At 40.2% G+C, this 17,163-nt stretch overlaps 3 protein-coding genes across 3 annotated transcripts; all 3 read left to right on the forward strand.

Annotated features, from left to right (window-relative positions):
- The first annotated feature begins 490 nt into the window (after window positions 1-490).
- Window positions 491-7,089, forward strand: arhgef3l (Rho guanine nucleotide exchange factor (GEF) 3, like). Its single transcript, XM_042408618.1, has 13 exons — window positions 491-919; window positions 1,357-1,405; window positions 1,521-1,571; window positions 2,182-2,235; window positions 2,407-2,514; window positions 2,607-2,765; window positions 3,130-3,192; window positions 3,376-3,472; window positions 3,983-4,059; window positions 4,241-4,498; window positions 5,439-5,609; window positions 6,161-6,350; window positions 6,570-7,089. Exons 1-13 carry the CDS (start codon window positions 882-884, stop codon window positions 6,815-6,817), a joined length of 1,563 nt encoding a protein of 520 aa, XP_042264552.1. The 5' UTR covers window positions 491-881; the 3' UTR covers window positions 6,818-7,089.
- An 843-nt stretch (window positions 7,090-7,932) lies between these two features.
- usp21 (ubiquitin specific peptidase 21) lies at window positions 7,933-12,574 on the forward strand. Its single transcript, XM_042408625.1, has 11 exons — window positions 7,933-8,273; window positions 8,807-8,863; window positions 8,957-9,074; window positions 9,172-9,286; window positions 9,612-9,731; window positions 9,842-9,906; window positions 10,018-10,205; window positions 10,621-10,699; window positions 10,792-10,899; window positions 11,596-11,710; window positions 11,857-12,574. The coding sequence occupies exons 1-11, from the start codon at window positions 8,118-8,120 to the stop codon at window positions 11,948-11,950; spliced, it is 1,215 nt and encodes a 404-aa protein (XP_042264559.1). The 5' UTR covers window positions 7,933-8,117; the 3' UTR covers window positions 11,951-12,574.
- A 643-nt stretch (window positions 12,575-13,217) lies between these two features.
- Window positions 13,218-17,132, forward strand: LOC121895481 (rho-related GTP-binding protein RhoA-C-like). The gene is made up of 5 exons (XM_042408651.1): window positions 13,218-13,290; window positions 13,889-14,044; window positions 14,955-15,075; window positions 15,180-15,310; window positions 15,410-17,132. Exons 2-5 carry the CDS (start codon window positions 13,889-13,891, stop codon window positions 15,581-15,583), a joined length of 582 nt encoding a protein of 193 aa, XP_042264585.1. The 5' UTR covers window positions 13,218-13,290; the 3' UTR covers window positions 15,584-17,132.
- Window positions 17,133-17,163: the final 31 nt, after the last annotated feature.

Genomic DNA, 17,163 nt, shown 5'->3' on the forward strand with positions numbered 1-17,163 from the left:
AAATGACATTACAATATAAGAGCAAGGCAATGAGATGTATCTTGAAATGGGAGCACTTAGTGTGATAGTGAATAAACATGTTAAAAAAAAAAAAAAAAAAAATTTGAATGTTGTGTCGTTATTTTATGTTTTTTAAGGTACTGAGAGAAATGTGGTTATGTGTCAGGCTGAATATGTCACTTCTGGTTTAACACTTGAAGCCAAACAGAAAATGTGCGTGTCAGATATTTGCAAGGGTTTTCCTGTTTGACCTGCTTCTGGCTCTTTAATCAGAAGTTTCGTTACAGAGCATATCCGGGAAGTACAGTCTAACACCAGCTAAACGCCTACCTGTGAATTTACAATTAAAAACTAAGCAGATTTTTTTTTTTTTTTTTTTTTTTTAATGCAGAGGATGCAAGAAATTATCAAACCTAGCTTTGAAATTGCAGAATATTTCAAAGTCATTTAGTTATTCAAAAGTGCGCTTAATGAACAGTTTGCTGTAGTTACAAATTCGCTGTCACTTCCTCTTGTGTTTCACACAGTATTGTAGTTTATTCAGTCAGGTATTCTGCACTGCAAAGTAGTTTTTTTCTAAAGTTCTCTCATCCAGTTGAAAGTTTGGAGTGATAAGTTTGTACAAACCAAGTTTTGAACTCTTCCTGGCGAGAGCGGATATATGAATAGGTACAACCCTAAAGGATGTGGTTGAGTCTGAGATGAGGAAGAAAGTGAGGAGGAAGGAGAGTGCAGTGAACTCTGAAAAAGCTTCCTGCAAACAGCTTGCCGTAGGTTTACTAAAACAGACTAAGGCTGGTGTAAATTTGGAATATTTCGACAGTTCTCATTTTGAGAAGGTGTAATGGACTTTTGAAGATGCGTTGAAAGACAAAGAGAAGATGGAACTGGAGGAGACTGGTGAAACGAGGACTTCCTGGTATGCTTTTTTACATTCATCGTTATCTGTTTCTGGGTTGCCACATACTGTATCTTAATGCTGAAAACTGACCGATAAGGGGTACTGTAACATTCAACTGAATCTTTTACTTTACTACGTAGGAGGCATGTATATTATTTAAAGTTAGCAGACATCTGGCATCATGGTGACTAAACTTATCGTCTTGACATTACTCAAAAGTACTAATTGAGAAATGAAAGGAAGTTAAGATTGTCCTCAGTAATCAGTAGTGTACTTCTATACAACTGGAATCACAAAAGAAATCTGACAAATCTGTCACTCATTGGGCACACGCTACCCGGATCCCTTTCAGCAATTTGTTGTTTTATTTTTTTTACAGATTTATCTCAAGGAAAATAACACAAGTATGTGTGTGAATGTCTGCTTGGCACCCACTAACAGTTTTACCTTTTTAGGACTGTAGCACCAGGAGAGTCACACTCCATCATCTATGACCATGCTGGGGTAAGTCACACCACCTACCTGTTTTTTATGACCTCTGTCCTCCTGCCTACAGCCTAGCTCAGCACTCTTCTAAAAAACACAAGAAACTCACTTTCACACAAATTTCTGCTTTTAGAAGAAGAGAAAACAAGACCCAGCCCCTGAACATTTGAACAGAACCTTAGAGGTGAGTGATTTCTCACATTCACCATTAAACTCTTTACGTTCCAGTGCCCCATCTTCATCTTCATTTCTCTCTGTTTCTCTGTAACTAGCGGAAGTTAGTCAACCTTACCTTTGTGACCGCAATGCTGTGTGCTGAGCTGAGTGAGAGACGTGAACATGGTGTTCATGTGTGCAGCCACAGAAGCTCTCTGAATGCACAAACCTATAAATGCTATTTATATCATTTCTTGTCGATGTGACTTTCCACCTTTGGTTTTGTACTTTCTTGTTATGCTGTAATCTTTATCATGTCTCTATCATGCACAGAGACATTTACTGCTGTTAATTTAAATATATCATCCCCTTACTATGCTGCACATACAGCTGATGTGGTTAGAGTGGCAAAAAAACAGGCAGACATCTTGTATTTTACTACAGAGGCAGTGTTTCAACCTTCTTCCTCTTTGAAAGAGTCACACAGGAAATGAGAGATCTGCACCACCATGCAACATCTCACACCTCTCGACATCTCTTTCTTTCCACTTTCCTGAACTCTCATGTCTCTATCAGGCTCACTTTTTTTTTTTTTTTTTAAACTCATTCCGTTTTATGTCCGGCTCTTGTTTTATTAGGATGAAGAGGAGGAGGAGGATGAGATGACGTGTGACCATATGAAAGATTCAGAGGTGAAGTTTTACTCATTTGCAGATGCCAGATGTGTGTTCAGTCATGTTTAAGTCCTCTAACATACAGCCAGTAATAGTTGGATGAATTGGCCACCCTGATAAGCGTGTTGACCTTTTTGTGTAGACATATCAAAGCTTGACTCTTGAGTTTGAATGCTGATTTTATTTTAGGAGCCCAGTAATAAAAGGGTCAAACCTGTGGCCAAGTCCAATAGCCTAACAGGTGTCATCACCCCAGTGAAGACCCCTGCTCTTAAACGCATTGGACAGTCTATTTCGGTAAGAACGCATGAACACGTTCTTATTGTTTTATGAAATGAACAACTAACGACTTGTGCATGCAGGCATTCAACTACTCTGCTCCTCCACAGCGGTCTATTAGTTTCCGCACAGAGGCCCGACCTTTGCCCCCAGCTCCCTTACGCTCTCGCCCAAAGGCCTCATCGTTTCCTCGGAGACGCAACAGCCAGTGCTGGAGTGACACCGTGGAGATCCATGACCTCACTGCTAAGGAAATCAAACGTCAAGAGGTAAGAGGGGCAGTGGGAGTTTACTTCAGCTGCAGAAGCTAAACATTCTGCAGGGGATTTAATGTAATATGTAGTTTTTTGGGGGTTGGAGGGTTATGTGGGTCAACCTGTGGAGCTGTGGTTGCACTGTGGGGGCAGGGTGACTAGTGCCTACTCTTCATTTCCGTAAAGCAGCTCTACATGGGGATTATGAAAGAGGATGTGAGCTGGCACTAGAGGCTCAACTTCCTTTATTAAACAATCAGCTGTGAGAGCCCACGCCGTCCTGTCATCTTATGCAAGTGCGTGTTTGTGTGTGTAAATTGTCTGCGCTTGCCTTCAAATGCTGTTGTCCAGTTGTTTAACAGTTTTGACTCTTCTGCAGGTGATCTATGAGCTGACTCAGGGAGAGAGACAACTCATTGAGGACCTCAGTCTGGTCAAGAAGGTATTTGTCTACTAAACGCATCCACAGGATTGACCTCTATTGTTTTACATCAGAACAAATTCTACTGATGCTGGTTGAATATATGGAACCAGTCATTCCAGTTGTCCTGACACAACTTGCACACACTTTCATACACTTCTGACTGCACATAATACGATTCTTTGCCTCTTTGTGTGCTGTCAGGTGTACTATGAGCCCATGTTGAAGTTGGACATCTTGACAGAGAGTGAGCTCGGGCAGATCTTTGGTACTCTGGACTCTCTCATTCCTCTCCATGAAGGTGAACAAATAATCTTTGCATTGCACTTTGCATACTCTTCCATTATCTAATTCTGGGCTTGGTTGGTGATAATAAAACATTATCATTTGTTTACTTTGAGTGGAATCATGTCATGTTTCCAAAAGATTACAGGCAAATAACCAACTATCAAAATTCATTATTGAATGTTGTGTTTTACACATTTGAAGAGTTTTCTCTGATTTATTAGATTGATTTTGTTAAATGTGATTTTGCACACATTTGCCATACATGGATTTATATTTAGTCTTGTAGATATTGTAATATAGATGCTAACTATGTTTCCCAGCCCCAAAAGCAAGTGTGTAAAGCAAAGCTTTAGGGGGAGCGTTCTTGCATTCTTTCACCTATGGTTAATGCTATAAATAAGCCAATGTAATGTCTTTTTTTCAGGTATAGGAAGCTGAATAAGCTGAGTGTGATGTTTTTGTGTTTATCTGTCCTTGAGCTGTAGTAACACAGGCATTCTTGTCTGTTTTTATTTCATACCAGATCTTCTGGGTCGTCTTGAGCGGCTGAGGGGATCAGAGAAGACAGTGGGAGAGGTGGCGCCTACTCTGATAAGTTGGGTGAGTATCTCCATGGAAACCAAGGACAGAGAGAGAAGAAGAGAAAAGGGTACAACCCACCTTCACTCCAGTTCCTGTATCTGCTCTGCTATCTTCCTCTCTAAACCAGAGTCACTGAGTTCAATCTGTCTGTCTACACTCTCATCTGAACCGCATTCTCCTCCCCTCCTCTTCTGTGCAGTTCCCTTGCCTGGAGGCCTATGTTACATACTGCTGTAACCAGGTGGGAGCCAAAGCCCTGCTGGACCAGAAAAAGCACGAGAAGAGAGTGGAGCACTTCCTGCGCCTGTGTCAGGAGTCTTCGTTCAGCAGGAAACTGGACCTCTGGAGCTTCCTGGATCTCCCTCGAAGCCGTTTGGTCAAATACCCCCTTTTGCTGAGAGAGATACAGAAGTGCACACCTCCAGAGCACCCTGATGAGGACGTGTTGCCTGATGCTGTGAGTTGATGTCCGACATGTTCACTTACTTAAGATGATTGCTTAATCGATGTCAACACTCTGGACTTCCTGATGTTGGTCTTACTGTGACAGGTCTGATATTCTCATCCTCATTATATCAAGTTTTTGAGCAGGCTGGGATGTGAGCAGATAAAATGCACAATGATCCACAATTCACTGGTTGCCATGACAATAACGAACACCGCACTGTGGACCCTTTAATTCAAATATGAGTGTTTTTTGGAAAGGCTCTGAATGAGATCACATTGGCAGTTTAAGAAAGATGCGTGTACAGTCTGCTGCTTTAGATAGACCAGAGTTCTCCGTATTCATTCAGTACTGAAACTGCTCATTTAATCATTCTCACAATCTTGTAGGTCAGATTTTTTCATGGTAGCTTGAAAGTAAACCTCTATCTGTCCGACTCTGTAGATTCTAACACAAAAATCCAAATTATTAAGGCCTACATTTACGTACGTATATTCAGTATTAATGGGTTGTGACTAACATACTGTAAATTGGTATATCCACTGAAATCCATCAGTCTGCATGTGTGGGAAGTCAAGGCATTTAGATTCAGCTAATATTTACTTTTTAAATCAACAATACACATTGGCGCCTCCAAATGGCAAACATGATTCAGTAGCTAGTGATCCTGTGATGTGACATTAGCAACTTGAAAATACTTCAGTCATGTTCACTAATTTGGTTGGTCTGTAATTACTTATAGCAAAGGAGACTCAGGGAATGAGAAATGGAAAATATGTTGCTGTTCAGGAGACAATTTTGGCATTTGACATGTTTGCGGTCTCTTAAAATCTGTATAAATGTATATCATATGTAATGAGTTTTATGCCATTCTGTACCCAGCCCAGATTCTTCATTTGGGACAAATTTAGCAACTCTAAAAGGTCTCTGTGTAACACTTTGTTCTGCTCAGATGGACTTGATCCAGAGCATTGTGGCGCAGGTGAACAAGAAGACGGGAGAGGCTGAGTGTCAGTTCTACAGGCGGGGTCTTAACTACATTGAGGACAGCCAGAGAATACCAGAGATCGGGCAGTCCCACTTCCTCCACTGCCACGGAGAGCTCAAGAACAACAAGGGCCAGGTAGCAGCTCAGTGTTGTTATGTTTAACTCTTCTAATGTCCCATTGATTGACCTTTGGTGTTGTTGATTTGTTTGTATCTCAGTTGAAGAAGGTCAAGTCATCCAAGATAGGGGTGTAATGTACTGATAAACAGTCTGGATCCATACACTCACAGACCTTTGCTTCTCTCTGCCTCAGTGTAGATTTTTAGTTCCCTCATATGAGTGTAGCACATTACCCTGTATTTTGAAATAACCAGGAAATCCTGCACAATAGTGACCACTAGATTTGTCTGTAACATTTCAGTCCTCAGACCTTCGTCAGATAAAATAAATAGCACCAGTATCAAATGTACATAAACATTTCTGAATTTATGAATTTCTAATATACAGTATAACAATACAAAGTTTGTTTTATGTGGTAACCATAAAATATGATAATAATAAAATATATTTTATTATCAGAATACAATTTTATTCTTCGTTTTTGACATTTTTATTTCCCCAATGTCTGTTTGAATATTTTTTGTAAAGCCATATCTCTCTCTTTGTGTGTCTGTCTCCTCTGTCAGCGGCTGCATGTATTCCTGTTTGAACAGGCTTTGGTGCTGAGCAGACCCGGGGAGGACAAAGATGGAGGTCAGGTGTTCAATGTCTACAGACAACCTCTGCGCAACGCCCTCTTAAATCTGGAGGAGATCCCAGATGGGGAGGCAGGAGGGAGCTCCTTCAGGGGAGCCTTCACTGGAGGAAATGATAAAGGTAACATATACTATATAAATCATATGAAAACATGATGTAGATCTAATTTCCTTGTGTATGCATGCATGACCTACATACTCTTTGTCACATTGTTTTGAGTTAAATTTAGGCTGCTACAACTAACACTGCCCTGCCACTCCACCCCATTAGCTGAAGTGAAACCTACAATCTCTTGTACTCAATATCCTTCCCTCTTCTGTCTGTCCTTCCCTCTTCTAGTGAAGAACTGTTTCCGTGTTAGCAGCAGAGGGCGCTCCAAAGCTTACTCTTACAGCCTGCAGGCCAACGACTCCTTCAGCAAGCAGCAGTGGATCACCAGTCTGCGCCAAGCAATTGTCCAGATGCGAGATAAGAAAGCTCAGAGCAGTCAGCCGCAGCCACCCCCCCACGCTGATACCCCCCTCCATCACATGTCTTATCTCACCATCAACTCGGATACAGAGATGGTAGACCAAGACAGTCACTGACTGTCTGACTGATCATCAGGAGGCCTTTGGAGTGCCTATATATTTGTACATTGACGTCAGAAGGCATAAAATATGGACTTATGATTGTGCTTGGATGCACACATAGTATTTTCTACCTGGTTAAGTTTCTCTTCTTGCTTTTTCTGATGGATTATATGAATGTAGTAATGTGTACTGTACAGCTTGGCAGTATTATTGACTGTGATTTTAACATGTAAAATGTTTCTGTTGTTATTATGTTGTTTTTTTTAATAAACTGACACTTAAAAGTTTATCGAGGTACTCGTGAAAAGTACACAAAGAGAAGTCTAAGTATAGCCAACAAGATCTACAGAGAAAAGATTAGAGATGATTATCCTCCCTCCCTCTTTCTCTCCCTCTTTCTCTCTCTCACTCTCTCTCGGACACCAGTGACAGGGCAGGGGAGAGGGGTAGACTTTCAGTTCTAGCCTACAGACTCACAGTGAAACAGTAGACGTCCCCTTATGCATTTTTAACAGCTCAGCAGGTGATGGGAACAGTTTGGTTGGGACAGTTTGTCCACAGATAGAGTGACCAAGTGATCAGGTGAGTCCAAACTGCTCTGTTTATTTGCGAATGCTACGATATTTGCCAAGCGTTATTTGCAAACTAACTTTATATGCAAGATTTTATCCTTTACCTGCACAGAACAGCAAAAAAAAGTTGATTTGGCTTTAATAACATGTCAAAAGATACCTTGGTTGTGAGATTGGCATGTCATCTTTTATCGGTTATATAATCTTTCTCTGTACGGATTAATCAATGAACATCTGGGGCGAGGTGTCCAAAAATCTTTTTATAAATATGTGCCCTGAAGCTGTTATGTTAGTATCTGGATTCATTGAGGTCTCTGTCAGACCTTGACATTCCAAGCTGTTCTGCATACTGTAATTACGAGAAAAAATTGTGTGCCAGAATGGATCAACTCAATCTATTCAAGATAAGGATTTACCTTAAAGGGATGGTCATTCACAAATTAATCCTGTTCTCTTTCCCTCAGCTGTGAATGACACCCCACTGCATTTTCCTGGAAAGAAAGGATTAAATACCCTACTGTGCATCATTCATTTAAAAAAAAAAAAAAGAGGGACTCTTTCTCTCTGTCAGGCAGCTTATGAACCACCACCACATTCTGCTCACCTTTGACCCTGCATGTGAGAAAACTGAAACTTACCCAGTCTGATTTGCAAACTACCTGCTTTGCATTTCTTGGGGAAGTCTTCTATCTGTCTCAGGATCACTTTTGGTTGACACATCTGAGGTTTACCAGTAAAATAGGATGCCTGGAGCCAGTGGCGTCAACGTGGAGACCTCCTGTGAGGCCCTGTGTCGAACCCTGGTGTCCCAGAACGGCCTCCAGAGAGAGACGGCCGACATCTCCCAGTCTGTCCTCTACACCTCGCTGATGGGCCTGCTTCTGGTCACTGACGATGAGGTGTGCACAACACAACATCGCATAGATCTTTCATTTATTTTCAGACCTTCAAGTCCGTAGTGATGTGACAACAGAAAATCTGTCAATCCTGTTTTGTTCTTTATGTGGAATTTATTGGACGCTCATGACACAAATGTAAACACAAAGAAATCGTACGAATTAATGGCGAGTACACATCAACACACACGTGTTTAAGCACCTGTCAGCACTCCTTGGTCTCTAATAGGATGAATGCGGCTGACCTCCTTTTAGCCTTTCTTGTTATGCTAACGAGATAAGAGGGCTAAATCTGTCCTAGCTATTTTGAACACACATATACACACAATGACATGGCGGCGGGGTTAGGGCAGACAGACAGTAACATGTTGTACGGACACAGCCAGGGGTCAAATAGTAGGACACACGTTATGACATGCATGTGTATACTTTTACAAACTACTTAGACTAGTTAAATTAGGCTATATACTGTACTTAGATGTGACAGGTTATATATTACTGGTCAGTAGCTCTTCTTTGTTCACTTTATTTTCCAGAAAGAGCAGCTCGCCTTAGGAAGTGGACGGGTTGGCCTTAGAAACATTGGGAACACAGTAAGTGTTGAATGATGCAGGATGTTATTTAAACATTTAAAGAAATACTTTCAGAGTCACCAGAATAAATTTTATACTTTGTCTCCAACTTAGTGTTTCCTGAATGCAGTAGTCCAGTGTTTGTCTCACACGCGTGGCCTACGGGACTACTGCCTCCTCAAATCCTACAGGCATGAGAAGTTCTCCAAAGAGGAGGCAAAACTTATGGAAGGTGTGTTCTCCTCTCCTGCTGTTCCCCTCCTCTGCCTATTATTCTGTCTGTGTTATGTTTTCCTATTGTCTCATTGCTGCTTGTCTTCCTGTGCCAGCTTTCTCTCAGATGCTGTCAGGCTTATGGGATGTAAATGAAGGAGACACAGTTGTAAATCCACGACAATTTTACAATATTTTCAGAGAAGCGGTGCCTTACTTCAGTGGATACAGGTGAGAAGATACGTGGAGGATGTTTTTTCTTTCTATGAAACTTTTGTGCAGGCAACATTTCTGTAGTTCAAAGGCAAATCCATTAACTACTTTGTATATATATATGAAGGTAGATACATTTTTTGACTGTAGATACCAAACAGTATGCCATCCACTTTTGTATCAGCACAACTGTTTCAAGGACAAGAGATTAACTGTAAACTGCTTTGCCACCAGTACAAATGCTCTTTTTTTGGTTTTGTTCTAGAGACTTGTAAAGAAGTAGCTGCCTATAACAGTGACATTAAGAAATCTCTGTGTGTCTTCCTTTCTGTGTTTAATCCAGTCAACAGGATGCTCAGGAGTTTCTCAGGTTCCTATTGGACAAGCTGCACACAGAAATCAACCGCAGACCCTATGTTCGACGAACAGGGAAGGACCCCGAACAAAAATATGCCCGATTTAGGTGAGTATTTTTCTGTGGCAAAAAATTCCATCCTTGACATTTTGAAACCCATCACATGAACACATTTTGCTCTCTCTCTCTCTCTCCCTTCATTTCTAATGCTCCTGCAGGATTTCGGAAGAGGCCGCTGCCATGTGGAAGAAGCACTTAGAGAGAGATGACAGCAGAATAGTAGGTGAGGAGAGCAATCCAGTGATCCTTCAGTCTCATCTGCTACATGAGTTTAATGTAGGCAACCACTGATATTTCTTGCCACTGTTCACCCCCCTTTTCACTCTTCTGACAGACTTATTCTCAGGCCAGCTGCGGAGCTCGCTGCATTGCTCAGTGTGCTCCCACTACTCCAACACATTCGATGTGTTCTGCGATCTGTCGCTGCCCATCCCCAAGAAGAGCTTCGCTGGGGAGGTCACACTGAGGGATTGCCTGGACCTGTTCTCTCAGGAGGAGAAACTGGATAAAGAGAATTCCCCTGTGAGTTAACATAGAGAAATCCATTATGTTAGGGTCAAAGGTCAATGACTTTGTATAGTTCTTGCTGAGAGCAGTGAGCTAGGGGTGGTTTTGTCAAATACTGATTTTTTTTTTATCAGTTTGTACCCCATAATTTATAATTTTATTAATTTAACTCATGATCTTTTCATATATGTACTGTAAACAAGGAGAAAACGTAACTGTAGATAACATGAATTGGTGTAGCTCTCTGATGATGGGTGCTCATCTGAACCCTAGTTACCTGCTCTTAATCGTCTCTTCAAACATACAAGGCAGACATCCTAAAAGACTCACTCAGTTATCACATGGGGTTAGTTATGTACATCAGACCCTGTGCAGTTTCAAATATTTTTTAAAATGTTGAGGTTTGCTTGTGTTTGTTGATGTATTTCAGATGTGTGAGAGGTGTAACAGGCGTACAGAGTGCACCAAGCGGCTGTCCATCCAGAGGTTTCCCCAGGTTATCGTCATACGTATCCTTGGCAACAACTCTTATTTATTAACCTTATTAGTGAGCTATGTTTACATGCAGGAAGTTATGTTTATGCTTAACAATCTCAATCAGATCTGAATCGTTTTACGACGTCACGGTGGTCTATCAGTAAAAGCACCGTGTATGTGTCTTTCCCGCTCACTAACTTGGACCTCAGTCCCTACGGACCTGTCGACTGCGGTAAAACTACCAAACTTTTCTCTCAATTTATCTACTGTGTATACATGTCTCCTTTATTCCTCCATTCATGCATCAGCCCCTTTCATGTGTATGCTTGGGTCAACCGTGTGTGCCACTGAGTATGGTGTAAAGTATGGCGTACAATGGTTGAAATGATAAAATATGCAGGAAAGGTCTGTCCTACCTTAAAAAGAAAGAAAAGCAGCCTATGTTAAAGCAATTATTTGAAAACTTTGACATCAGTGGATAGAGCACACTATATAACACAATAATAATGATACAATATTCCAGCTGTCTCCAGCTGTACTTGAAACATGGATATTATGGTTTCATGGCATGACGGGACACAAGGACAATGATTAATTGATGAATTATTTAGTTTATGAAATGTCAAAAAATAATGACAAATTCTCATCCTTCATTTCATGATACGGAAGTATAAGAGTGTAGAGCTTTAACCAAAAATGTATGTATGTTTGCTTGATAATTAAAACATTTCACTGACTGGCAAAATTATAATCAATTATGTGTAATAATTAACCAACTGAAATACAATGTAATGGAAAATGAAGGTGCTATGTTTCAATTGATATTGTTAGTAGTTTCTTGAATGTAACAAGATGATTTCTTTCTTGGAAAATTCACACAACATTTTAAGTATATAATAAGTCATTGTGTCTCTGTTTGTCCCCATAGGCCCCATTCTGTATGATTTATATGCAATATGTAACCATGCTGGGACGGTGAACATGGGTCACTATACAGCCTGCTGTTCAGATGAGAATGGTTGGTGCTTCTACAATGATTCCAGGTGAGACTTGTCCTGCACTCAAATCATTTTGTTTTAATATGCAATGATCTGCCAACTGCAAAAAACCTTTTTCGTCTGTATTGAGACACCCTCTATATAAACCTGGAGCTGTTCCTCACAGTTACTCTCCATCTACCCACCTACAGTGTGACTCCAGTCTCAGAGAACCAGCTTCAGACCAATCAAGCCTATGTGCTGTTCTACCGGCGCAGCAACAGCACCGCCACCATAAGGAAATAGACCTCAGACTGGCTGAGGCAGGCAGCCAATCAGAGCAACTTTACCTCCAGTGTCCATAGAAACAAATAGAAGCAGCAGTGCTGTAAAACTGGCATCTATGAACTTCTCAATCACAATAAGCATGCCCTCAAATAAACTCTGAGGAGCAGCAGAGAAAAGCCTTGTTCACTGTAGGGGGGCTTGAAAAGGTGATCGACCCTTCTAAATCATGGAGAGGCTGTTGAAGAGTCTCAGTGAGGGTGATAAGACAGCTCAGGCAGACTGTAGCCTTAAGAGTCCCTGTGCCCTAGTTCTCAGGCAGGAGTGAGCGATGTACTCACGCATGATGCAGAGCTCTTATTGTGAGATAATCGTGACTCATGCTTTCTAACATAACCCCAAATAAACAGAAATATATCTTGGGTGAAATAGAAATTAGGCAACATTTTAAGCTACAGTTAATGGAAATGTAGTTTAATTTAATATGTAAATATCTGTAGCCTATGCTATATCTATGCTGTCTTTTTATCTTAATCTCCCTGCACATGGACAGATGATGTATTTATTCCATTCTGGTGACTTGAACATATATATGTATATATATATGGGCTATATTTTCCCTTTAACTAAATTATGATTTCTATGTGTATATATGCATATATGTGTGTATTTTTTTTTTTTTTTACATTTGTGTCTGCTGTTATAGAACAAAAGTTAAAACATATTTTGTATATATGGGCGAATACACAATTGAATGTATTGCATAAGTGATCTTTGAAACAGTTAATAAAAGATCTATGAACAAGTCTGAGACTTTATTTTTAATGAAGTTAGAGCCACGCACTAACTTCTACTAACTGTAATGCAGTATTTTTACATTGTTGTATTGGTACTTTTACTTGAGTAAAGGATCTACACACTGCATACAGCGCTGCCAGGATCCTGATGAGTGTGCGAAAACACAAACATATAACACCAATTCTGTTTTCATTGCATTGGCTCCTTGTTTGCTTCAGGATTGACTACAAAGTCATGCTACTCACATGTTTAAAAAAAGGCCTAAAAAACCTTTCAATTCAGACTTTTTCATCTTTTTCATCTCAACTCTTGTCATTATTATTTTCTCTATGTTTTGTGTTCTATTTTATTAATACTGTAGCACTTTGAGTTTCACTATGAATGAAAACTGAGGTACAGATTAAATGTATTATTATTATTATTGTTATTATTATTATTATATGTAAGTAAGGGGGTGTCAGCCTGCTGTCGAATGACGTCGCTGCGCACATGCGTATGAGCGGTGGGCGGAGTTTTCCAGTCGGTCAGGAAGAGGAGAAAGGCGGACACAGAAACATCAAGCGGTAATCTTTTTCAGCGACGGCTTTTAAACTTTAGCCCGACTCTTGTTTTAGGCACATAAGTATATCAGTAGTGCGATGAATGCTGTCGTTACAATTTCAGAAAGTATACCTTGAGTGACAGCTATAAAAACCACGGGAAACACCATTAGCTTTCCTGCTAGCTAGCTGGTTTGACAGGCCCGGACTAACGTACACTGTACAGCTTTTCAGCCAGGAATGGGAACACAGCACGGAAATGTTTTCTGTTTACACCCTCTACCTCCAAGGCACCCTCCCTGTTAGCCAGCTGGATCGTTTTGGTCTAGATTAATGTCGTGCTTTAGGATTTAATGAAACTCGGAGGATATTAGGAGACCAGTCTGCTACCGTTACCAACGTTTTCTGAGCTGTTACCTTTGCTTAGTGCAAGCCAAGGGGAACTGTTGATAATGCATATCAAGTATTGTAATATCTCCTTATAAAAAGAACGTTTGAACGTCTATTTCACCCTGTTTGTGTGTGTATAATATATATACACTATTGGTTAAAATATGTTTGTGTGTATTCGTAGTGAGAAGTAGTGACATGCAATAACCTTGTTTCGGGCACTTTTCTGTAGATGGCTGCTATCAGGAAGAAGCTGGTGATAGTTGGGGATGGTGCGTGTGGTAAGACCTGTCTGCTCATCGTCTTCAGTAAGGATCAGTTCCCAGAGGTCTACGTCCCAACTGTGTTTGAGAACTATGTGGCAGACATTGAAGTGGATGGGAAACAGGTGAGACATGAAACACTGGCTGCAAACTTGGCATCCCCAGACCAATCCTTGAAGAGTGGGTCCCTAGCAACATGAGTAATAATAGTTCTAGTTATGCTGTCAAAGTTGTTATAATATTGTGAGCGCTTACATGTAGTGTTGTTGCCTGAATGTAAAATGCAAAGTATGCAAAGTAGGGCTGCAACTAACAATTCTTTTCATTAATGATTTATCAGCTTTTTGTTTTTTTGGTTTGTTTGGTTTAAAAAAAAAAATGTTGAAAAATGGTGCAAATGTTCATCACAGTCATGAACAGTACAAAACCTGAAGACTTTAAGTTTGCTATCATAGAAGACTAAGAAATATAGCATATAATCACACTTGAGTGGGTGGAATCAGTGACTTTTTGTCCTTATTGCTTAAAAAATTATTTGAACAATTAATCAGTAATCAAGATAGTTGCAGATTGATTTATCTGGCTATCTAATTGATTAATTAACTAATTGTTCCTGCTCTAAAAGCAATTTCCATTTTTTTCCAAAATTACCTCTGAAAATGACCAATTTGACTTTGCATAGCTAAAACATGCAATGCAATGAACATCTAGACATGATTTTTCATACCTAAAAAGATATTTGTATAGGTATTAATATTGTGAGTCTGCTTTTTCTTGTTTTTCTGTGTCTCCCTATCAGCAGCATAGACGCCCTTCTCGCTCTCTCTCTCTCTCTCTCTCTCTCTCTAGTCTGTCCATCCCCCTATATAAAGTATAAGAATAATATAATATGGGTCTGCTTAACCATGTGACTTAAGTGCTTGGTCTTGAAACTTAAATGCTCAAATGGCCCCCTCTACATATCAATTGTTACAGATTTTCCACTTTATTCATGCATGTATCCGTCCGTGTAACTCTCTCTCTCTCTTTTCTCAGGTGGAGCTAGCACTCTGGGATACAGCAGGTCAGGAAGACTATGACAGACTGAGGCCTCTCTCCTACCCTGACACTGATGTCATCCTCATGTGCTTCTCTGTAGACAGCCCTGATAGTTTAGGTACTGTTTGTGCAACATTCACATCGCTAGGCATTGAACACCTTATGATTATTAAATTAATATATGTCGCTAATTATGGCTCTCTCTCCCTCTGCTTACTGTAGAGAACATTCCAGAAAAGTGGACACCTGAAGTGAAACACTTCTGTCCAAATGTTCCCATCATCCTAGTTGGTAATAAAAAAGATCTGCGCAATGATGAGCACACCCGACGAGAACTTGCCAAAATGAAACAGGTCAATTTTTGTTTTTTTTGTTCAAAACATGCTGGTGTGCCCACAGTTGTGGGTTTAAATGTTGGAAATTAAAACCTTCTCTCTGAAATGTGTTTGTAGGAACCAGTTAAATATGAAGATGGCAAAGAGATGGCGAACCGCATCAGTGCCTACGGCTACCAAGAGTGTTCTGCCAAAACCAAAGATGGCGTGAGGGAAGTCTTTGAGATGGCAACTAGGGCAGCACTGCAGGCCAAGAAACGTGGCAAGAAGTCCACCTGCCTTCTGTTATAGGCCCTGGGAAAAGAGGGAGCTGCTCTCAAGCACAGATGGAGAGGGCAGCTTCCATTGAGATTTGACATAGGGGAGAATATCGGGGAGGGCCCAGAAAAGTTATACGGATACTCAATTTCTGATCACCCAAATACCCTCAGAAAATTAAAGCAGATCTGAAATGATTTGATAGGCTTATACACCTTGGTCCTTGGTCTATAAATAAGGTTATGTGCCATTTTGCTTGTGCCTATCAAAAACTTTGAGATCTAGAGGTCTGATGGGCAGATGGGGGGGTGGTGATTTGAAGTTGAGTAGATGTAAACAGGGGTTAAAATGTGCCATGATGGGAATGAAGAGAGAAAAGGTCCTTTCCAGGCCAAAGACAATGGGGACACAAGAAAGACAGAAAAAAAGACCAGAAAAAAGATAAATATATAAGATGATAAGGATTGAATTAAGACCATGTCTAAGTGGGTTTTACACAGTATCGCCTACATGTAGTGCCTTGAGAGCAGTGGTCAGGAAGAGTAAGGTGAGGGGTAGGGATTCATAACCTAGATGGGGTACTTTGTCATTTGTAGTGTCCAAACCTTACGTTTGTGAATGCTTTCTCCCTGTCATTGGCTTGGCTCCTTCAGGCCCATGTTCTGACTCAGGCGCTATGCAGGGGTATGCCTAAAATAGATTGTATGAGATATTTTCCCATACTGAATTACTTACCTGTACTTAAAAGAGTGTGTGTGTGTGTTTGCGTGTGTGCAACTGTATGGTGGTTTGTTTTCTCCAGTGCAGGTCTGCATGCAGTGAATGTGTGTATATTTGTGTGGGTGTGTATTAACATATGTGTCTATGTACTGTATGCATGGAAAGGCCTTCTGCGTCACTGACTTAACCCCTTGTTTCCATGCCAAAGTTACCACTGATGGCCACATTTTATGCCTCAGATGGGTAATGGAATTAACAGTTACTCAGAGTGACATAGAAACCTTCACTTTACTGGAAGACATTGTACTATAGCTAGAGGCACAATCAGGTTAAACATATTCTGAGTTTTTAGGACCTTTTTTTTGTGTGTATACAAGAGATTCATTCGATTGTGTTAATCAGTGGGTCAAATCATGAGTGGTGTAGTTGGTAAGTTGAATATTATTTCAGATAGATTATAGGCTTATCTTATTACTATAATGTTCATAATGTACTGTATGTCTTACAAGGCCTTGTAAGGACATGTTAATGATGTGTATTTCAAGTTTGCCTTTTACTCCTCAGCCCCCTTTAATGATATTGTCATTATTGTACTATAACTTTTTAATGTTGTTGTCTCTAATTTTCTTAGTATATTTTAATCATTTTACTTAATCCTACTGTTATGATCAGCTTATGATAAACTGTAACCATAGTATTGTGTCATTTAATTAATTGATGGTCAAGCTTTGGGTGCAAGGCTGGAAGGTTTTGGGGGTGGGCTGCTAGATGAGGGTTTTTTTTTTCCTTTTTGTTTTTTGTACTGTGACATCTTGGGATTTCTGGATTTTTTGTTTTATCAAATAAAGCTGGTATTAGGGTTTTCTGTTGTAAGGTGGGTGTGTTTTCTTTTA

This window comes from Thunnus maccoyii, chromosome 4, assembly GCF_910596095.1.
Source record: "Thunnus maccoyii chromosome 4, fThuMac1.1, whole genome shotgun sequence".
Taxonomy (NCBI): domain Eukaryota; kingdom Metazoa; phylum Chordata; class Actinopteri; order Scombriformes; family Scombridae; genus Thunnus; species Thunnus maccoyii.